Source organism: Vipera ursinii (genome assembly GCF_947247035.1).
Source record: "Vipera ursinii genome assembly, chromosome: 10".
Taxonomy (NCBI): domain Eukaryota; kingdom Metazoa; phylum Chordata; class Lepidosauria; order Squamata; family Viperidae; genus Vipera; species Vipera ursinii.
The window spans coordinates 7,185,202-7,208,440 of record NC_139520.1 but is presented as its reverse complement, the minus strand read 5'-3'; the positions used below and the strand labels follow the sequence as shown (position 1 = coordinate 7,208,440).

At 41.3% G+C, this 23,239-nt stretch overlaps 1 protein-coding gene across 1 annotated transcript in view; it reads left to right on the top strand.

Moving 5' to 3' along the window:
- SMPD3 (sphingomyelin phosphodiesterase 3) overlaps positions 1 to 22,472 on the top strand; it is a gene marked incomplete at both ends in the record, with an annotated part of 46,963 nt that extends 24,491 nt beyond the window's left edge. Inside the window, 5 exons of the mRNA XM_083370366.1 lie at positions 3,585 to 3,740; positions 7,091 to 7,180; positions 7,831 to 7,894; positions 19,997 to 20,159; positions 22,371 to 22,472. Of these exons, the coding sequence (XP_083226492.1) occupies positions 3,585 to 3,740; positions 7,091 to 7,180; positions 7,831 to 7,894; positions 19,997 to 20,159; positions 22,371 to 22,472 (575 nt within the window). The remainder of the gene's footprint in view (positions 1 to 3,584; positions 3,741 to 7,090; positions 7,181 to 7,830; positions 7,895 to 19,996; positions 20,160 to 22,370) is intronic.
- Between the last annotated feature and the right edge of the window lie 767 nt (positions 22,473 to 23,239).

The window sequence follows — 23,239 nt, the reverse complement described above, 5'->3', positions numbered from 1 at the left end:
CCCTTGATGCCAACGATGTAGAGCTGGCCACGCCCACCCAGTAGGCCATTCGCACTCTAGCCACACCCACCCTGTAGGCCACGCCCACCCTGGCCATACCCACCCGGCCCCTTGAGGGCAACCGCAATGCTGATGCGGCCCTCAATGAAATTGAGTTTGACACCCCTGCACTAGAGGGAAAAATCGACGTTGTCAGAAATTTTGCTCTTGGTTCTGGGAAGGTTGACTCCATAGAACAGGGGTCCCCAACTCTCACCTCCATACTGGGTTATGGCCCATTCGGAACCGGGCCGCACAAGCAGTGGGCGAGCGCAGGAAGACTTAACAGAGTCCCAATAGCGTCAAGGATGCATGTCAGCTCTTGGCTTGGAGTAGTAATGTCCCATTCCTGAAATTTTTAAGAAAAAAAAAATTGCCACGGCATCTCCTTATCATCCAGTCTCTCTGCTTAATGCTGGTGGCTCGTTTTTTCTACTTGCAGCGAACCCCTGCCGAACATTATTTCAGATACAAGCTTTTTAGAAGACCTATCCTGGCGATACTAGCAATTGCACCTGGGGCCTCTTATATGCAAATCTTCTTTTTGAAGCAATGCACGGCTCTCCAATGAATATTTAATCACCTTTAGTCTTTGATTTTTCTCTGTAATTGGCTCTCTGGTTCTTGTTCCAGTCCCACTTATTCATCTTTAGATTTCTCCAGCTGCCCATCTAAAATTTATACTCGTTTGCTTTGTGATCAAAGGTCAGCTGGGGATGCCTGGATGGTTTTTCTTTCCTTTTTTTTCGTGCAGATGCCGGTTCATTTTTTATTTTATTTTTTGAAAGAGGCACTTGTTATTACTGCTTTTGCCTTTGAATAATCTTTAAATACCCGTAGCCAAGGAAAACCAGCTTTTCAAATTTTAGGCAGGAGAGCTGCATTTGCGACTCTTTGTTTCGTCTCACTGAATAGCAACAGCTTATCTGCAGTGGAAAATCAGAACCTAGAGCTAATTAATATCTGCTGGTATCTGAGCCATTTAACTTGTCGTAGGAATATATACAGTTGCAAGAAAAAGTATGTGAACCCTTTGGGATTATGTGGTTTTTTGCATGAATTGGCCATAAAATGCGCTCTAAATGTCATGTAAGTCACAACAATAGAAAAACACAGTCTGCTTAAAATAATACTACACAAACATTAGCTGTTGTCAAGTTTTAATTGAAGATAAGATGGAAACATTTACAATGCAGGGTGGAAAAAGTATGTGAACCTTTGGACTTAATAACTGGTTGACCCTCCTTTGGCAGCAATAACCTCAACCAAACGTTTCCTGTAGTTGCAGATCAGACCTGCACAACGATCTGGAGTAATTTTGGACCACTCCTCTGCACAAAACTGTTTCAGTGTAGCAATATTCTTGGGATGTCTGGTGTGAATCGCTCTCTTAAGGTCATGCCACAGCATTTCAATCAGGTTGAGGTCAGGACTCTTGACTGGGCCACTCCAGAAGCGTATTCTGTTCTGTTGAAGCCATTGTTTTGTTGAATTACTTGTATGCTTTGGTTCATTGTCCTGTTGCATCACCCATCCTCTGCGGAGCTTCAGTTAGCGGACAGATGGTCGTACGTTTTCCTGCAAAATATCCTGATAAACTCTGGAATTCATTTTCCCATCAATGACAACAATCCGTCCAGGCCCTGAGGCAGCAAAGCAGCCCCAAACCATGATGCTCCCTCCGCCATGTTTTACAATGGGGATGAGGTTTTGATGTTGGTGTGCTATGCCATTTTTTCTCCACACATAGTGTTGTGTGTTTTTCCCAAACAACTCAATTTTGGTTCCATCTGTCCACAGAATATTTTGCCAGTAGTGCTGTGGAACATCCAGGTGCTCTTTTGCAAACTTCAAATGTGGGCAGATGGAACCAAAATTGAGTTGTTTGGGAAAAACACACAACACTATGTGTGGAGAAAAAATGGCACAGCACACCAACATCAAAACCTCATCCCCACTGTAAAACATGGCGGAGGGAGCATCATGGTTTGGGGCTGCTTTGCTGCCTCAGGGCCTGGACGGATTGTTGTCATTGATGGGAAAATGAATTCCAGAGTTTATTAGGACATTTTGCAGGAAAACGTACGACCATCTGTCCGCCAACTGAAGCTCCGCAGAGGATGGGTGATGCAACAGGACAATGAACCAAAGCATACAAGTAATTCAACAAAACAATGGCTTCAACAGAACAGAATACGCCTTCTGGAGTGGCCCAGTCAGAGTCCTGACCTCAACCCGATTGAAATGCTGTGGCATGACCTTAAGAGAGCGATTCACACCAGACATCCCAAGAATATTGCTACACTGAAACAGTTTTGTGCAGAGGAGTGGTCCAAAATTACTCCAGATCGTTGTGCAGGTCTGATCTGCAACTACAGGAAACGTTTGGTTGAGGTTATTGCTGCCAAAGGAGGGTCAACCAGTTATTAAGTCCAAAGGTTCACATACTTTTTCCACCCTGCACTGTGAATGTTTCCATCTTATCTTCAATTAAAACATGACAACAGCTAATGTTTGTGTAGTATTATTTTAAGCAGACTGTGTTTTTCTATTGTGGTGACTTACATGACGTTTAGAGGGCATTTTATGGCCAATTCATGCAAAAAACTACATAATCCCAAAGGGTTCACATACTTTTTCTTGCAACTGTATTTAAGGGATGCGGTGGCTCAGTGGGTTAGGACGCTGAGCTTGTTGATCAGATGGTCGGCAGTTTGGCGGGTCGAATCCCCAGTGCCGCATAACAGAGTGAGCGCCTGTTACTCGTCCCAGCTTCTGCCAACCTAGCAGTTCGAAAGCACGTAAAAAGGCAAGTAGAAAAATAGGAACCACTACGGTGGGAAGGTAACAGCGCTCCGTGCGCCTTTGGCGTCTAGTCATGCCAGCCACATGACCACGGAGACGTCCTCGGACAAGCGCTGGCTCTTCAGCTTTGAAACGGAGACGAGCACCAGCCCCTAGAGTCAGAAACGACTAGCACGCATGTGCGGGGAACCTTTACCTTTACCTTAGGAATATATATATATATTCTCTGGTGTCTTGGTTAAATGGTGGAATTGGAAAGAGGTTTCAGCATGGACCTGTGGCTTAAGAATGCTAAAACTGTCATCCATTATCCTCGCCATGCTTTCAAAACAGCCATTATTCAAGTATGGTTGTGAATTATGCATATTAATGCTTTGCCCGAAAAAGAAACAAGATTTTTAAGAGTATCATTTGGGTAAGTCTTAAGTCTTGTGTATAAGGAGGGCAGGCCTGGGTTGCTTGAGATCATCCATTAGTTTGGATCAAGTCTCTGCAGGAAATTGATAATCTGTATACTACTAAAAGTTTGTTATATGTAGTATTTAGGTTTCTGGAATGTGGTTAACCTTCCACATTTAACTAGCTGCTGAAATGGTAACCAAAGTCACCTTGTAGAGGATGGGCAGCATAAAAATGTAATAAATAAATAAATAAATAAATAAATAAATAAATAAATAAATAACCTTTTTAATTAAAAATTAATGATTAAATTTGAATGGCTTGCCTTGTCCTTTTTACAGAGGACACAACTGTTCGATGTGAACAACTGGATCTGCTTCAGGATTGGCTGGCTGATTTCAGAAAATCTACCTCCTCTTCCAGTACAGCCAATCCAGAGGAGCTGGTGGCATTTGATGTGGTCTGTGGTGACCTGAACTTTGACAATTGCTCATCAGGTGAGGGGTGTTTTTTTTTTAATCTGGAACTCAAAACGACTGATGCACCCAGAACCCCAGGGAGCATTGGATGTGACCCCTTTCAGACGTTTCCATTGAGTTGTAACTTTTAATGTAACAGCTGAGGAAACATTTTAAAGGCATGTTGGAATTTTCCTCAGAACCTCAGTTTGTGGGTTAAACGAAACTAAAATGGTCCGTTCCAGGAAACTCAAAAAGCCAAAAGTGTCTTATTACTTGTCAACAGTGGGGCATTCTTAGAACATAGAATGATAGGGCTGAGAGGGACCTTGGAGATCTTCTAGTCCAATTCCCTGCCTAAGGCAGGAGACCTTGTACTACTCTGGACAAAGGACTATCCAGCCTCTTCTTAAAACCCACCAGTGATGGGAGCATCCACAACTTCCAGAGGTGAGCCATTCCACTGATTAACCGTTCTCACCGTCAGAAAATTCTTCCTTAGCTCTAGGTTGGATCTCTCCTTGCTAATCTTCCATCCATTACTCCAGCCTGCCCTCTGTAAAAAACTACATCTAGTTCTTTGAAGAACTAGATGTCCTAGGATGTAACAATTGAACTCAGCAACATCCAAGGTTCTTCATAGTTCATTTGTTAAGAAGGCCTTCCAATAACTCCTCTGTTACTTCTTTTCCTGACCTCAGGGGCTCTTGTTTTACCCCATCCCAGGACACAGGAGATTTCCCTCTTTCCTATGGCCCAGACCACTAACTCTGTCATTTATAACACAGGGGACATGTAGCTTTAAGAGGTTCCATTTTCCTGCCCTACTTATTGATACCTGCAGGCCATTAGATCTCCCCCCCACACACCCACACCCCGATAAAAGAATATGTTCAAAATACAAGTCCTTTTTAGACAATCCAATTGGCATTACCTTCATTGCACGAGTATATTTTTAGCTCCTTTGCTAAAGCCTCCCATTTATGAATTGTGTTGCCTTGACAGTAGACAATGATCAATGACATCATTAGCACTTCTGGAAAAGCTACTTCCGGGATTCCCTTGAGAGAAACCAAGGAAAGAATGCTAACTTTTTTCCAGTCCCTACCAAGGAAAAATTATTAAGAGGTGCTGTTAGCTACCTGCATTTGCTCAGGGTGAAGTGGACGGTAAATGAGAATGTAATGTTTTATAGTACTAGACAAGGCTCTGCAAAGTTAAATTGGAATCAATCCCCTCCCATGTCCTGCAAAACAATAAATCATAATATTTATTTATTTATTTATTTATTTAGTTATATTTATATACTGCCCTATTCCCTGAGGACTCAGGGCGGTTTACAGGGAATTAAAAATCCAAAATACAAAAATTAAGAACCAAATTAAAAAATATTAAATTAACCCTGTAGTCAATTAAAAAGAACCCCAATTAAAAATTTCTCCTCAGTCTGGGCCCGAGAGCTCAAAGAGCCAGGTCTTCAGGCCCCGGCGGAATGATCGGAGGTCGGGGGCAGTCCTCAGCTCCACCGGCAGCTGGTTCCAGAGGGCAGGCGCTCCCACCGAGAAGGCCCTATCCCTGGGTGTCACCCGCCGGCAATCTCTCACCGGCGGAACCCTGAGCAGACCCTCCCTGTGGGAGCGCACTGGGCGAAGGGCGTTTGATGCCGGCAGCAGGTGTTCCCTCAAATAACCCGGACCCAGGCCATATAGGGCTTTATAGGTGATAACCAGCACCTTGAATTTCACCTGGAGGGCAACCGGAAGCCAATGCAGCTCGCGGAGTAGAGGTGTTACATGGGAGTATCGGGAAACCCCCATTACAACTCGCGCGGCCGCATTCTGCACCAGTTGACTCTTTGCAATTGCTTAAAGGATTTTCTTTCCCCTTCTCTTCTGTGATAAAGCCTGTCTTGGAGAGATAAGTATACACACTCAATCCCGGGGTCTAATAATAATTGTAATAATTTATTAAACTTGTACACTGCCCAGCTCTTAATAACTCTGGGTGGCTCATAGTTATCCAAGAAGGAAATTATCATTAAATCTATAAAGCCTTAAAAAATAAAGATTAAAAAATGGGCAGTGTGATGAAGTGTGGGTTCGTGAAGGCTTAGGTGAAAAGTTACATACTGTACACACATCCACTCCATTTCCTTGGTTAAAATAACATACAAGACTTAAACAACCAGCAATTCAAACACAATCATTAAAAACCATTTAAAAACTGTAATAACAACCAAGGCAAGGAGAGTGCATTCTAAACCTAAATATTAAGCAGCCATTGGCATTGTCTTTTTTATCCTCGTTGATAAATTTTTACAGGATTATTTATAGTCTATCAGCTAGAATAGCTGTGAATACAAAATTTACCAATCCTCGCTTTTTAAATCACTTTGGAATATAATAAATTTGTGAGTTGGAAAGAGGTCTTTGAAAACAGTAGGTCAAAAAAAAAGACTTTTTTGTGAGTTAACCTGTTTTACAAATTACATAGAGTAAAATAAGGAGGAAAATAATACTTTAAAAAAACTAAAAGAACAGCAAAAGTCTTAATCAAGATTTTGGCAAACAAAATTATGAAAGGGTAAAGGGGACAGTATTAATTCAAATAGATAATAAACAGATAAACTTCAGATAAAGACATGTCCATCATCCAACAAAAACTTTTAAAAAACATTAAAATATATTAAGTATAAAATAGCAATTAAAATGATTAATTAATTAAAACCAAAAAAACCCCAAATAAACTCAAAGACTCAGAATCAGGATAGAGCTGGAAGGGACCTTGGGGGTCTTCTTGTCCAGCCCCCTGTTCAAGCAGATGACATGGTTCCGATTAAAAAGACACAACAAAGAGCACTGCGTGATTATTTATTCTAACAAAGTCTATAATGAGCAGAACGGAGCATCGGCACTCATGGATGGATGCCAGAATCTGAATTCTCCTCCCCTTGACACATCATATCCTACAGAATCTCCCTCCCTTCATTACACATCATGCATCACATTCACCAGTTTGATACACAAAGTTTCACTTCCCTTGAAGCGTGCTATTTCTTATCTTCTTAAAAACATCCGGGTTGAATTCCTCCCGCACTTTAGTGATTCAAAGCCAAACAGTTAAAGCAAAAGGCTGCCCCTTGTATTGTCAGTGCAAAAACCTGTCAGTGTTTACAGCATTGATAGCAGGAGTCCCACTAGGTCTTTTCCTGCTATCAGTTTTTTTTTTGTTTTGAAGCCCTTCTGGTTTGTGCAGGAACACCCACAACGTACCTTAAAGGTCCACATTTTTCTGGAATTTTGTCATAAATGTTGGCTCCATTACCTCTCTCCCATGACTTTCTCTGACACGTGATGGATCTCCTTCAAGTGTCTTCCTTCTGGTTGCAGATGACAAGTTGGAACAGCAGCACTCCTTGTTCATCCGCTACAAGGACCCATGCCGCCAAGGTCCAGGGGAGGACAAATCATGGGCAATTGGTAAGATGGAAAGCTGTGTTTCAGAAGTGGGACAGGTGTCCATTAGATAGGAGGAGGAACCTGCTTAAAGAGCCTAGATCTCCCATTTTTGCTAGCTTGTGCTTTGGTTTTAGTCAAGGTAAGTAAATTGCCAACTGTAAACAACTGATACCAACCACCCCTAGGTGATCAGGAGACTGAAGAGCAAATTAAAAGGTCACCATAAAGCCTGTGGGAGAAAGTGGCATGGAGACCAGACTCTACTTTTAAGGATACCAGTAAAAATACTGCCTTCCCAATAGATACCAAATTAAAGATACGGTCAAGCCTTTGGCTAGGATTTGCACAACATTATTTAGCCTAAAACCTGGATTAACAATCATAATTGCAAGGTACAGTGTGCTCCCCTCAATAAACCATAAGAAGACTTTGCACGATAGCGTGCTTCCCACAACATATTAAGTCAATTACTACATGTCCACAATAAATTACTCTGTCTTTCTGTCAGACAGACATTGTTGCCCAATGTGATATCCATCCATCCATCACCTTGGAAAAATTGAAGAAGTCCAAATAGTTTAAAATACAGACACAAACTATTTCAAACTTTTATGGTCCCTTTGCTTTGGAATAATAGTAGACTACTGCATTTATATTTCTTTTTCTCTCAGGAACCTTGTTAGATCCGAAAGGACTATATGACGAAGAAGTGTGCACTCCAGATAACTTACAGAAGTACGTATTATTTTGCTTTCCATCTTATTCCTATCACCAGTATAAATGGGCTGCTCCAACTTAAACACTTCACTTGTTGATATTTTACTTATTTTTTTATTTTTATTTATTTTAATTGCATTTATATCCCGCCCTTCTCCGAGGACTCAGGGCGGCTTACAAGCTTAGCAGTAGCCTTCATTCTATGTATATGCCTGCTTATTAGGGCTTTCACACACACCCGAAGCGGCATTATTAAGTCAGCTTAATTGCCCCCAACAATCTGGGTCCTCATTTTACCTACCTCGGAAGGATGGAAGGCTGAGTCAACCTTGAGCCTGGCGGGATGCGAACCTGCACTAATTGCAGGCAGCTGGTGTTACTTAAGGAGTATCTCACAGATACTTTTATTGGCTTATTTTTGAATGTTATATATTTACTTTGCATGGTGGGACTTAAGTCCCACACAACAAAGAAAGGTGACACAAATTTAAGCAATAAATTCTTAGAATGTGCTACTTATTCAAAAGTCTTAAAATATAAGCCAAACAAAGAGGACAAAAGGTGAAAATTGTAGAGCTGAATAAAAAGATCAGGCCTTGGTAATGGCTGTCCATGTATCTCCAGTTTGTCAGGTGCAAGCAATCATAACTAGCTGAAGTAAATAACTTTATTGTTTATCACCTATGTTACAAGAATCTTCCCAGAGTGCTTGCCTTACCCTGGGAATGACCAGATAAGGTTTTGTGAATATCAAGCTTATACCTTTTGCAACTGCGCAAGGACTCTAAGCTAAACCCACACTTGATCTCCCCATTTCAGACTAGCTGGCAGTTTCCCAACAAATTGCCTTTTTCCATTCCCCACTCCACTCCCATTTCATAAAGCAATCTGTAATCATCTTTGTTCCTAGTCACACTCTTAATTACTCTACATTAATCACCCCCCACACACAAACAAACACACACACTTGAAAAGCAGAAAAAAGGAAACACAACTAACTGCGGCTTCTCCTTCTGCATTGGTTGGTCATTGTATTTACACATGCTGTACATTCGCCTGGGCTTTGCCACAATATTTAAAAAAATCAAAACCCAGAACTTGATATGAAGGGAAGTGATGCAGGAAAAAAAGACTGTTGTAAAAACCCAATTGTGCACACACAAAACAACCAGGAAGAAAAGTAGTGAGAGATTCCTCCAGACTTCCCAGTCCACATCCATTCTTTTGTCGGATATAAAAACCGTGGTGAGTTTGTAAAGCAAAATGATCACAATATGACCATTTTGCAGCTGGGTGTTTTTCAAACAATTGCTTTTTGCAGATAGAGTAGGAGAAACTGGAGCCAGGTTTTAACCAGAAGGCAAAATTTTCCCTTGTCCAGTCATGTCCAATTCTGGGAGTTGTGCTCTTCTCCTAGCATCGTCTGAAGTTTATTTCTGTGGCCATGTGGCCACCGTGGCTCTATGCTGAAGCACAGGGAATGCTGTTACCTTCCCATCTAAGTGGTACCTATTTATCTATTTGCATTTGCATGCTTTTGAACTGCTGGGTGGGCAGGAGCTGAGGCAAGGGATGGGAACTCACCCCAATGCGCAGAGGTTGGGTCTCGAACCTGAGCTGTCAGCTTTCCAGCTGACAAGCTCAGTGTCTTTAACCACTGGGGCATCGTGCCCCTGTTTTAACCAAAAAATACTGGAAACAGGATGTTGAGTCTCTCTCCTGGAGATGGTGGAAGCATTAACAGCTGGTTTGAGACCAGATCCTGGGAGAGAGGTGGAGTCCAAACTTCCCACCAATGGGAAAGGTCTTTACACTACATTTACGGAGCAGGAGCATCTTTGGTCCACATCTGGTGGGCACAAAAGACTGGGTGTAGACGTTGCCCTTAGTCATTCAGAATCTTAGTTCAGCCTTATTTTGAAAGCCTTTAGTAACTGACATATTAGTTTGCAACCCTGACATTTTATCATCATTAAAACGCACAAACAGAGAGAAATAATTACATCTCTGAAATGGCTAATGTCATGGGCCAACTAGATTAGGCTTAAAACAGACCCATACGGAAATTGTTCAATAAAAAAAAATTGGCAAAGGCATAAAAACCTAATTTATCACCCAGTTAATACTGGCACTGCTACATCTGGAAACAGCACAGTAAATTAGAGTTCTGTTAGCCCTCCGACGCTAACCTCAGAAAACCTATTAATAAAGTTAAGGAGGCTGCAGTTTTAAAGACGTTACTGAGAATCATCTAGAATTCTACATCTACTTCTTTAGAAAAAAAGGATCAATAAATAACATTGCTTCTGGAGTACATGCCTCTATCATTGCTTTAACGATTAAGGAAGTCTTTGACGACGTTTAGGTCCATAAGAGTCTGTTAAAAGCCGTGTGATGACACCAGGATGGCAGCACATGTGTTAGGAAGTCATTACATGTTACCTAATTGCATCATTTGCACAATGAACCTATGATACATGAGGTCCTTCGCTCTGCTCACTGCGGACCCCCATAGTTAGGGCGAGGAGTGAAAGAGGCTATTTCTCAAACATATTGAAAACGCTAAAATGCTTTAACTTGTTGATCGCTTTAATTTCAGAATCAGAATCAGAATAGAGCTGCAAGGGACCTTGGAGGTCTTCTAGTCCAGCACCTTACTCAAGCAGGAGAACCTATACCGTTTCAGACAAGTTGACTATCCAGCCTCTTCAAGGGATGAAACCTCTAGGGATGAAGCACACACAACTTCTGAAAGAAAGCTGTTCCACTGGTTAATTGTCCTCACTGTTAGGAAGTTTCTCCTTAATTCCAGGTTGCTGCTCTCCAGGGCTTTTTTTTCTCATAGAACGCTCAGAACGGAGTTCCGGCACCTTTTTTGGATGGAACCTTGTAGGGTAGGCAAGGCGGGTTGTATGACATGTGTGAGTTCCGGCACCTTTTTCTTTTACAAAAAAAGCACTGCTGCTCTCCATGATTAGTTTCCATCCACTGTTTCTTGTCCTGCCCTCTGGTGCTTTGGAAAATAAGTTGACCGCCTCCTCCTTGTGGCAGCCTCTCAAATATTGGAATATTGCTATCATGTCACCCCGAGTCCTTCTTTTCTCTAGACTGGCCATACCCAGTTCTTGCAACCGTTTTGCATATGTTTTAGTCTCCAGGCCTTTAATCATCTTAAGTTGCTTTTTTCCTGTTTCCAAAGTCTCAACAGATTTTTTTTGTCATGTGGTGACCAAAACCGGATGCAGTATTCCAGGTGTGGTCTTACTAAGGCTTTATAAAGCGGTACTAATACTTTATCAAGCCTTATAAATCCTTTATAATGCCCTTCTATTGCATGCAAATTTGTACAAAGTTTCCTGAAGTGAGAACAATTAATCAACGGAATAGCTTGCCTCCTGGAGTTGTGGATGCTCCATTCTGGAGGTTTTCAAGAAAAGATTGGACAACCATTTGTCCAGGGTGGAATAAGGAGTCCTGCCTAGGGCAGGGGGGATGGACTAGAAGACCTCTGAGGTCCCTTCCAGCCCTATGATACTATGATTCTATTCTTTGAAAAGCACAATTGTCTACCCAACCTATTCCTGTCCCTTTCATCTTTATCTATTTTATTAATGGTCCCAAAACTAGTGCTTCCAAAGTGAACGTATTCAATCCTTACAAGGAAACAAATTGAAAGTAAAGGATAAAAATTTAAAATGGAATGAAAAGTAGGAGAATCAGATCTGATTAAGATGTTGGGTGAATTGGTCAATGTGAGCTTGATGGGAGATAGAATACATGAAATGTACTTAGCCTCTGATTAACTTCTGCCTAGGCCAGGGACAGGCAACCTTGGCTCTTTTATGACTTGTGGACTTCAACTCCCAGAATTCCTGAACCAGCTGGCTCAGGAATTCTGGGAGTTGAAGTCCACAAGTCATAAAAGAGCCAAGGTTGCCTACCTCTGGCCTAGGAGAATGGGACCTATTTTATCCTTGGCGTCAAACAATACAAAAATCAACGAAGCAGTCAGAAGTCCAACTGATCAGTGGCTAATCTTGCTACTGAAGATAGAATTAAGCTAGGTATCCCTTTCCTACAATTATCTCACAAAATGCAAGGTGATCGACTGTCAATTGTTATGCTATTTCTTGTAACAATTGTCAATTGTTATGATATTTCCCTACTATGAATATCTAGGGGTCCTCAAATATATGGTCCCCAAATGGGGGTGAGAGCTTGCTGAGAATTCCTGGTGAAGATCTACACATCTAGAGAGCCACAAGATAAGAGTTAAGTAGCATAGTGTAGTGGCTGAGCACCACAGCCTAACTCATGTATTCTCAGGCATGAATAATCAGCACCACAATTCAGTTTAACTTATTGCTTATGCCTATACACAAGAATCTAGTCAACTAATGGTCGGCACTAAATTGGCGCTAGACAAGAGTCAACAGAATTTAAGAGGGGCTGGACTTGGACCATTTATGGGAACATAATGACTCCAGGCTGATTACTCTCTTGACTCCGCCCCAGGTTCTGCCTGTCCTTCTTCTGCACATATAAATTGTAGGAGAAAGACAAAGAGAGATGATAGAGAAATGATTGCAACATATAAGAGCGCTTAAAAAGTTGGGGTTTAGAAAATGTCTTCTGATAAAAGATATCCTGCAGGGCAAATTCCTACAATAAGCATAACTCCATCTATTTCTCAGCTTTTTATTTAATTTCCCATTATGAAGTGTCCATAATTGGCTGGTCTTCCAAGAGAGGTCAGTTCCATCAAAACCAAAATTATTCATTGACTCAAGCAATGAAAATTTCAATTCTTTCATGCCCCCCTCTGAGTAGACGGAAGAGTGGTCTGTCAAGAGTATTACTGAAGGCAATAAATTAGACCACGGTTTAGGGCTGAACCCTCTTTGTATCAAAATAAAGTTCCTACTGGGCAATTAGAAATACCCATCTCTGAACCATTGCAAATTATTGATTCCACAAAACTTAAATTAACCAGAAATGGCAAGCAGGCATTAATATATTAGGCCTCTGGACATAAACGTCAGAACACGTTAAGAGGAGATTTTACATTTACATGATAACGGATGAGTAATAGGAATAAATGGCAGCAATTATTTCCATGTATTTCTAATTTTCTAGAAAAGGAGCCGCACACTTTCAAATGTTATGGAGGTTTGCTTCTAAGAGGTGGGGGATCTGTCTCATTTTTCAGAGTGTAGTCTAATTGATCATTTGGCTAACAACAATTCTTCTGTCAAGCATATTTCTTCAGGAATAATCTTATCATCAACTCTGCGTCTTCACTAGGCTGTGAATCATTTCAGCCCTTTAAAACTACATGCATGTATCCAACTGGTAGCACTTTAGCCCAGCGTTTCCCAACCTTAGGAACTTGAAGATGCGTGGACTTCAACTCCCAGAATTCCCCAGCCAGCTATGCTGGCTGGGGAATTCTGGGAGTTGAAGTCCACGCATCTTCAAGTTCCTAAGGTTGGGAAACGCTGCTTTAGCCCATCTAAGGCAGATGCCATCAAGTTAGCTCTGATACTTGATGACCACATAGACCAGGGGTGTCAAACTCGCAACGTCATGTGATGTGCTGCGACGTATCGTGACTTTTTTTCCATTGCCAGCAATGGGGTGGGCATGGTTTTGTCATGATGCATCCGGCCTGTGGGCTGGCAGTTTGACACCCCTGACATAGACAAATGCCCACCAGCTCTTGTTGCCTCCAGTAAAACCCATAACTTTTCTTAAAAGATTTTTTTCCCTTGTCCTTCTCTCATTATTTAACCATTCTCCAGTTCCTTCTGCCTTGTCAGCCATAATCATTTCAGGCAGGGGTGTGGTAGTTGCTCTTATTCACATCAAAGATGAGGGGGAGGGAGGGAGAGGGAGAGAGAAAAGAGGAGGGGGATTCCTTGGAAAAGATCCTGATGTTGGGAAAGATAGAAGACAAGAAGAGAAGGGTTGCGAACTCAAATATGGCTTAGCAGCTGAAGAATGATAGATATAGATAGATAGATGATAGATAGATAGATAGATAGATAGATAGATAGATAGAGAATAGAGATAGATAGATAGATAGATAGATAGATAGATAGATAGATAGATAGATAGATAGATAGATAGATAGATAGATAGATAGATAGATGACAGAGAAAGATAGATGATAGATAGATAGAGATAGATAGATAGATGATAGAGATAGATGATAGATGATAGATTAGATAGATAGATAGATAGATGATAGAGAAAGATAGATAGATAGATAGATAGATAGATAATAGATAGATAGATAGATAGATAGATAGATAGATAGATAGATAGATAGATAGATAGATAGATAGATAGACAGACAGACAGACAGACAGACAGACAGACAGACACAGAGATAGATATAGATATAAATAGAGACAGATATACAGAGATAGAGACAGATACAGAGAAAGATAGCTCTATATCTCTATCTATCTATCTATCCTTTTGGGCCACTGAATTCGTAGTGGCAATCTCCAAATCTTCCATTCAAAGGGCTTTCTCTCTCTCTCTCTTATGAAATATCCAGTTTTAAGAGCTTTGTTGTAGGACCGGAAAGAGTTCCGCTTGAACTATTCCGATCTCTTGTTGTCCCTGAACTCTCCTTGTCCTTCTTCATCTTGTCTACTTTTCCAACATTTTTCTCCCTCGAGTGTAGCATTTCTTCTCTAGCACATTGTACCCCTTTTTCTGTTCTTGAATCTGAGAAAACAGAATGCTCAATCGCCCTCTCTCTCAGCTGTCAGTTCATTAGCATGCCAATTGACTTGTACCTTCCTTTTGAGGTTTTTACGTTCTCCTTCTTACGTTCTTTAGAAGTTTCTTCTCATTTTTTATTTTCACCTGAGGTTTGTATAGTCTGCAAATCTCAGACGGTTATTGTTCCAGTCGCCTCTTTTGATTTCGGCCCTCCTTTATTGCAATCCTGTCTTTTCATTCGTATCCCCTGTATGGGCAGTCCTCAAATAACAACTGTAATTGGTTCCAGAATGATGGTTGTAAAGTTGTGACGCTCATTAAATTGGTCACCAGATAACCACACACTTTTTCTTTTGTGCTATTTTTGCTTAGCAAACATTGCAAAAAAACATCGTAAAATCTGGCCAGTCTTATTACATAAAATGGGTCTTATTACAACTTTTGGGTCTTTTACAACTGTAATTTGGCAGGTTACATTATAATTGTAAATCAAGGGTTGCCTGTATTTGAGAGCTGGTCATACTTCTCCTTCTGAATAGTCAGTTTCTGACTAGTGGGCACGTTATCTGCTTTATTTTCTTCTTCTTTTTCTCCCCATGTTATGTATTTATTTGAAAAACATTTATAACTGACTCCCTTTCTAGTGTATCACATGGCAGGAGGAGGAGGAGGAGGAGATTTACAAGCAGTGTAAGACTGAATAGGAATTTCAAAGTAACCTCTAACCCTAAGAATTCTCTGCCCTGACTTAGTGAATCCAATAAAAGCCTAGGTATTAAAGTCTTTATGTGAAGAAAAACCCAAATTTTGAATGTAGTGCAAGTTCATTCATTTGATGTAGGGCTAAGGAGATAAGAAAGAGCCACCAGACCTTTTGGGGGAAACTCAAACAACTTAGAGAGGAGATGCTTCAAAACTCAGGCCTGAAAGATGGTATGGCAAATTGCTTGTGTGTGGTTGGCAAGTGGCTGGAGGCTTTAGACAAATTCAGTATAAGTTGAAATAGGAGTGGCTACAAATGGATAGGGACGCGGTGGCTCAGTGGGTTAGGATGCTGAGCTTGTCGATCAGAAGGTCGGCAGTTTGGCGGGTCGAATCCCGAGTGCCGTGTAGCAGAGGGAGCGCCTGTTACTCATCCCAGCTTCTGCCAACCTAGCAGTTCGAAAGCACGTAAAAATGCAAGTAGAAAAATAGGGACCACTACGATGGGAAGGTAACAGCATTCCGTGCGCCTTTGGCGTCTAGTGATGTCGGCCACATGACCACGGAGACGTCCTTGGACAAGCTTTGGCTTTGAAACAGAGATGAGCACCGGCCCCTAGAGTCAGAAACGACTAGCACGCATGTGCGGGGGAACCTTTACCTTTCTTTACAAATGCATATTTCTTTCAACCTGTCCAGTTACAAGGATGTCCCTTGTCTATTTAAATCTTCACGTTGGCTCTTGAACCATTGGATTCTTCCATTAGACACTAGCTATAATTCCACTGTTAAAACTTCAATTAATGTTATTAAAATGAATGTTACAGTAAGATTAATGTATATCTTAAGAAAGCTATTTAAAGTCCTATTAGATGAATTAATGGATTTTTTCATATACAGTACATCGGGCTAATCATCCTATCCTATCCTATCCTATCCTATCCTATCCTATCCTATCCTATCCTATCCTATCCTATCCTATCCTATCCTATCCTATCTCATTTCATCTATTTATTATTTTATTTAGACAATTTGTATTGCTGCCTACTCGCACACGGCAACTCAAGGTGGCTTACATCAATAGCAAAACACCCTATCAAAATAAAATAACGAGGAAAAATAATAAAAACATATAATAACTCCCCACCCACCCCACCCCCACGTTAAATTAGCCATCTGCTGTGCTCCCCAGGCCCGCTGGCAGAACCAAGTCTTCAGTGCCTTCTGGAAGAGTGCTAAAGTGGGGACCAGTCTAATCTCTGAGGGAATGATGTTCCAGAGAGGGAGACACCACACAGAAGGCCCTTATCTTATCTCTTATCATCTATCTTATCCCTGGAAGTTTTCAAGAAGAATAGAATAGAATAGAGCTGGAAGGGACCTTGGAGGTCTTCTAATCCAGCCCTCTGATCAAGCAGGAGGACCTATATACCATCTCAGACATGTGACTGTCCAGTCTCTTCTTAAAAATCTCCAGTGATGGGAGCGCCCACGATTTCTGGAGGCAACTTCTGTTCCACTGGTTGATTGTCCTCACTGTCAGGAAGTTTCTCCTTAACTCCAGATTGCTTCTCTCTTTGATCAGTTTCCAACCATTGTTTCTCGTCTTGCCTTCTGGTGCTTTGGAGAATAGTTTGACACCCCCCCCCCTCTTCTCTGTGGCAGCCCCTCAAACACTGGAACACTGCTATCATGTCACCCCTATTCCTTCTTTCGTTTAGACTAGCCAGACCCAAGTCCTGCAGCAGTTTGTCGTATGTTTTAGTCTCCAGGTCTTGGAGATTGGACAAACATTTGTCAGGAATGGCTGGAGGTCTCCTGCTCAAGGTCTCTTCCAAACCTGTTATTCTATGTTCTGTTCGATTTCTTTGGCCAAACTGAGGTTACCTGACTATGATGGTGGCTTTAACCTACATGATTTTCAATTGTATCATCGGGTTTTTATTTCAATATCTATATTTTGGAGGAGAAAGAGTTTTGATGATTGTTCCTCTCTTTGGGCCCGTTTGGACAGCAAGTGTGTTATACCTGTGAGGGATTGGTAATTTTTAGGGTCCAGGCTACATTAAGATCTTGTTAAAAGTACCACGTTTCCTATTCTACAGTAGCCTTGAAGAGAGTAGTAATTCTAAGCAAGTGATAATCTCTTCTCAGCGGAAGACTGTCCCCTAAACATGGAAGAAAAATGTCAAACTTCCACAGGGAGCTTTGAAAAGAAAGCTGTGGTCAAACAAAAGCTATCAGGAAATCCCATCCCTGAGGGTGCCTGTATTACAATAAAAGTTTCTTATTTTACAAGGACGCATGCAGTGGGAATTTGCAAGGTGAGAAGTGTAATTTGAAATCATCGAAGTGGAAACAAAGCACGTTCAATTAGATCCTTTAGGATTAAGTGACTTGAAGTTGATTAGAACGATGTAGGACATGATTCTATATAGGAAAGAATGAAATGGCAATGACACTCAAAAAGGACACCCACTAAATATATGGTTGACTATAATCCTAATGACGCCAGGATCGTATTTATTAAAATTAATGGATAACTAGGCATCAGACTTCGTGTGTCTCTCTGTCTGTGTCTGTGCCTGTGTGTATTCACCATACTGCAAATTAGGGCTCCCAAGTTCGTATAGAATGAGATTGGTCAACTAACAGTCTTGCTTGTTACTTGGGCAAGTTATTAGGTCAAGTAGACTAGCAGTGAACCATCTACTTATTTCATTTTTAAAAAAAATCAATTCACATAGCTTCCTATTTCGCAGCTCCATTTTCCTTGAAGATAGAGCAGCTAGCCTATCCAGTGTTAGCTATCCATGCTACAACCAGGCAAAGTGACCTCTACATGCCCCTAGAGTCTTCCTTTCAATTTTGTTTTGTTTAAATTGATGGAAAAATGGAAAACTGGGCTGCTGTCAAGGACCAGCAAGTAGCATCTTCTTTATTCCAGTGTGTTTCCCCCAGCTCAAAAAAAAAAAAAGAGATTGCCTGCTCCCTTCTCTGCCCCTGACCCTCCAATATAGCAGGGAGCATTGACAAAAGTGTAGCTGCTGCAACAGTAATACTGTAAAAGCTACAGCTATTGAAAATGCAGCTGTTTGCTACGACACAAAAAAGATGGTGCACCCTAGAAAGAGTGCAGAGAAAAGGAACAAAGGGCCTGGGGGCTTCATCTTATGATGGTTAAGGGAGCTAGGTGTATTTAGCTTTAACAAAGAGGAAGATTGGGAGGGGACATGATAACTGTCTTCCAATACTTGAGGGGCTCTCACAGAGAAGTTGACTTGTTCTCCAAAGCACCAGAGGGCAGGACAAGGAGTAAGAACATTAAAGAGAAATCCAACCTAGTAATAAGGAGAAATTTTCTAACAGTGAAAAACAATAAATCAATCAATATAAAACCCTAGTCAGACCACACCTGGAATACTGCAACCAATTTTGGTCACCATACTACAAATACAATGTTGAGACTTTGGAAAAAGTTCAGAGAAGAGCACCTAAGATGATCAAAGACTAAAATATACGAAGAACGGCTGCAGGACTTGGGTTTGGCTAGTCTAAAGAAAAGAAGAAACAGGGGAGGCAGGATAGCAGTGTTCCAGTATCTGAGCGGCTGCCACAAGGCAGAAGGAGCCAGGTTGTTCACCAGAGCATCAGAGGGAAGGATGAGAAACAATGATTGGAAACTAATCAAAGAGAGAAGCAACCTGGAATTAAGGAGAAACTTCCTAACAGTGAGGATAATTAACCAGTGGAACAATTGCCTCCAGAAATTGTGGGCGCTCCATCACTGGAGGTTTTTAAGAAGAGACTGGACAGTCACTAGTCTGAGATGGTATAGGTTCTCCTGCTTGGGCTGGACTAGAAGACCTCCAAGGTCCCTTCCAGATTCTATTCTATTCTATTCTATTCTATTCTATTCTATTCTATTCTATTCTATTCTATTCTATTCTATTCTATTCTATTCTATTCTATTCTATTCTAATTCTAATTCTAATTCTATAGAATAGCTTGCCTCCTGGACATTTTCAGAAATAGACTAGACAATCATTTGACTGGGATGGTATAAAATCTCCTGCCTGAAGCAGGGGGTTGGACTAGAAGATCTCCAAAGTCCCTTCCAGCTCTCTGTTTTTTGAGTCTATGATTCTGATTCTGTGATTCTCTAATTCTATGACTGATTCTATGATTGATTCTGTGATTCTATGACTGATTCCATGATTCTATAACCTATGGTTCTGTCATTGATTCTATGATTCTATAATTCTATGACTGATTTTATGATTGATTCTGATTCTATAACCTATGACTCTGTGACTGATTCTATGATTCTATGACTGATTCCATGATTCTATAACCTATGGTTCTGTCATTGAGTCTATGATTTTATAATTCTGTGATTCTGTGATTGATTCTGATTCTATAATTCTATGACTGAACCTATGATTCCATAACCTATGACTCTGTGACTGATTCTGTGATTCTGTGACTGATTCTATGATTCTATTGTGGCTTTGCCCAAACAAGGGTTGATGCATGAACATCCTTCCCAACCAATGAGTGATTTCATTCCCCTTCTTGAAAGCTTCTTGCCCCTCCATGTAATGGGAAGCTATTTGCATTTATGAGCAAAACTGTGGTGGAAGTGACCTGCGCTAAAACCTCCCGTGTGTCTTTGCAAATCAGGACGATGGAAAGTGAAGACGGTCGGAAAGCCTTCCTCGTCTTTCCCACCAGTAAGAGCCAGGCCTCAAGTCAGAAAGGGAGGAAGGGGGCTCTGAAAGGCAATGGACGGAGGATTGACTACCTGCTTTACAGCAAGGAAGGACTCTACCTGGAGTGGAAAACGGTAAGCTATTTTTAATGAAATTGAAAGCTAAAATTTCAGGTCCCCTGTTAAGGAAAAGGGCTTTCCCACCAGGAATACCAAGTAAGAAATTTGCATCCTAATGGCTCAGTAATATAACTGGAAGGGGTGAATGAAAGGAGAACTTGATCTTTCCAAACTGAGGGAAATGGCATGATGTGCCCTGAATTCAAGGAAAGATCTAAATTTAATTATCTGTTAGGGTTTATTCTCGTGCAGATGTGGGCTAACAACAAGAATAATGGGAATCTGTGCAGAAGAGCAAATTTTGAGAAGAGCGATACATTTAAGTGTACATTACGAGTATGTGTACATTTGTGTGTCTGCATGTGTGTGACTAGATTGCTGTAAAACAGGCATATATAACATATTCTGAATTCCAGAATCTAGGGACAAATATGAATGCGAACAGTTTGGACAGCATCCACGTACTTATGTACAAAGAAAGCTAATTGATGTTATATTTGCTTCGTTCTATTTTTCCTTCCTTCAGACAAACCCCACCCTCACTACATCACTAGACTGTGGTGCCGATGAAGTGGGACTTATATTTGTGGGCCTTGGGAGCTTTTTGTTTGGAAGGCAAATGCAATGTAGGGTCCTGGGCACTCTCTGACCTTGGCTGTTTTCTTGCGTGCATCTCATTACCCAGCTGGGTAACATCAACAGTGCAGGAAAGGACAATGGTTTGCTCTCTTCAAAAGCTTGCCCTGAACAGTGTTGGTGGGAGTGGGCTGCAATTTAATGTTTGATTGTCTGACTTTTCTGTAATAATAATAATAATAATAATAAGAAGAAGAAGAAGAAGAAGAAGAAGAAGAAGAAGAAGAAGAAGAAGAAGAAGAAGAAGAAGAAGAAGAAGAAGAAGAAGAAGAAGAAGAAGAAGAAGAAGAAGAAGAAGTTGGAAGGGACCTTGGAGGTCATCTAGTCCAACCCCCTGCTCAGGCAGGAAATCTTATACCATTTCAGGGAAATGGCTGTCTAGTCTCTTCTCTTTTGTATTTTATCTTTTATGATAAAGCAAAAAAATTTTTTTACAAAAATGCTTGTCTGAGTTGGTAGCTCCTTCTACCACTGCTAAGCTTGTAAGCCGCCCTGAGTCTTCAGAGAAGGGCGGGATATAAATGTAATAAAAATAAATAAATAAATAAAATGATGTTACCTAGTTGGTTATCAAGAAAACAACCTAGTTGAGACAGCACCATTGATCCCACGACTCTCCTCCTCCTCCTCCTCCTCCTCCTCCTCCTCCTCCTCCTCCTCCTCCTCCTCCTCCTCCTCCTCCTCCTCCTCCTCCCCCAGTAAACCCCACTCCCTTCTAGCACTGATGGTATTACTTACTTTGGTAATGAACTGTCTGTAAGAAAACCACCAAGCTCAGAGACCACCCACCCTTTGACCCTGAGTTACACACGTTCTCTTCTAAATCCACTATAATTAAACTCCTTGACATTTTGGCCCTGGTTTGCCAGCTTTGTTTCAATTTAGTTTCCGGACGTTTCGTTACCAGACTAGGTTACATCATCAGCAGGATTTTCTTGTTCTGTTCCTCTTTCGCTTATACCTACCTGTCTTTTGTGTGCCAGTGTGGTCAGCTGGTCATGTGATTGGTTGTTCAGTTGGAGCTATATTTAAATTCTGAGCAGCTGATTGGTTCCTTTGTTGACTGGTCGTTCAAACGGTCTGGCTTCTTAGGTATTCATATGCTGGTTCTAAATCAATACGCTTGTTAATTGCTCCTTTGGTAGAATGCCAGGCTTCAATAAATTCACCTGTGTGGCCAGTGTTGACATGGCTAATTTCTATTATTTCACAACTTTTGACAGCTTGCAGCAGGGGTCTTCAACCTTGGCCCTTTTATGACTTGTGGACTTCAACTCCCAGAATTCCTCAGCCAGGCACGCGTGCCTGGCTGAGGAATTCTGGGACTTGAAGTCCACAAGTCATAAAAGGGCCAAGGTTGAAGACCCATGGCTTGCAGCATCGATTTTTTTTAAAAAAAAAATTGCCTTGTGCGTCAAATAATGATCAAGCTGATTTGTAGGAAGAGGTTTCACTGTCAACCAGACGTCATGAAATGGCTTGTTAGACTCAACAGAAGGGAGTCTCAGAGCCGCCGAAGTCCTAGGCTTGGTCTTTCTAAAAACAACAACAACAACAACAAAAACATTCCTTTTGTCATTCCCTCTGCAGGAAGTAGAAGAATTCAGTTTTATCACCCAGCTGGCAGGACTCACGGATCACCTGCCTGTTGCCATGCGTCTGATGGTTTCGACTGCAGAAGAAGAGTCTTAAAAAAGGAAGAGTGGTCGCCTTTTTTCCCCTCAAGAACTTAGAAGAGGGAACTTCTACACTTCTGACCAAGATGCAAGAGGGGGTCTTTTCTGGTGCCCCTAAAACCCCTCAGGGTGGACCAGGCTGGTTTCCAATCGATTTTTCTACATTCAAAACCCACTTGGAGGATGTTGGGGGGGGGAAAGGAAAGATAGAGGCGTATGTGAACATGTGTGGGGAATTGGATGAGGTGAAAGTCAACTCCATTGACAAAGTGACACAAGTTGCCCCCACCAACCAGGCAGGCCTATATTTCTATACTTTCACTGTGGACGTAAAGAAACCAAGATAGAAGTCCCAATTCCTTTGAATCAGTGCCATTCTTACTTAATCTACGTACACCCACACCCGCACCTGCGCCCACCCACATATATATCTATATATAGATAGGAATATATATAGGTATATACGGATATATAGCACAATTTAGTTTGTAATCGGTCTGTGTTTGTGCTGCTCCAGATGTGAGTTTTTGCTTTATTTCTTTAGATAACCTTAAAATGCTAACTTTATTTTTTCCTTCCTTCCTTCCTTCCTTCCTTCCTTCCTTCCTTCCTTCCTTCCTTCCTTCCTTCTTTCTTCCTCTCTCTCTTTCTGTCATTTTTTTTAGCCTTGTAAAGTTGTAGCAGCATGCCTGGATGGGAAGCATGCGTTCGCATTGCATGCCACTCACTTTGAAATGAAATGGTTGTAAAGGTGACCAGTGAGTTTGTAGGGTGGGCGGGGGA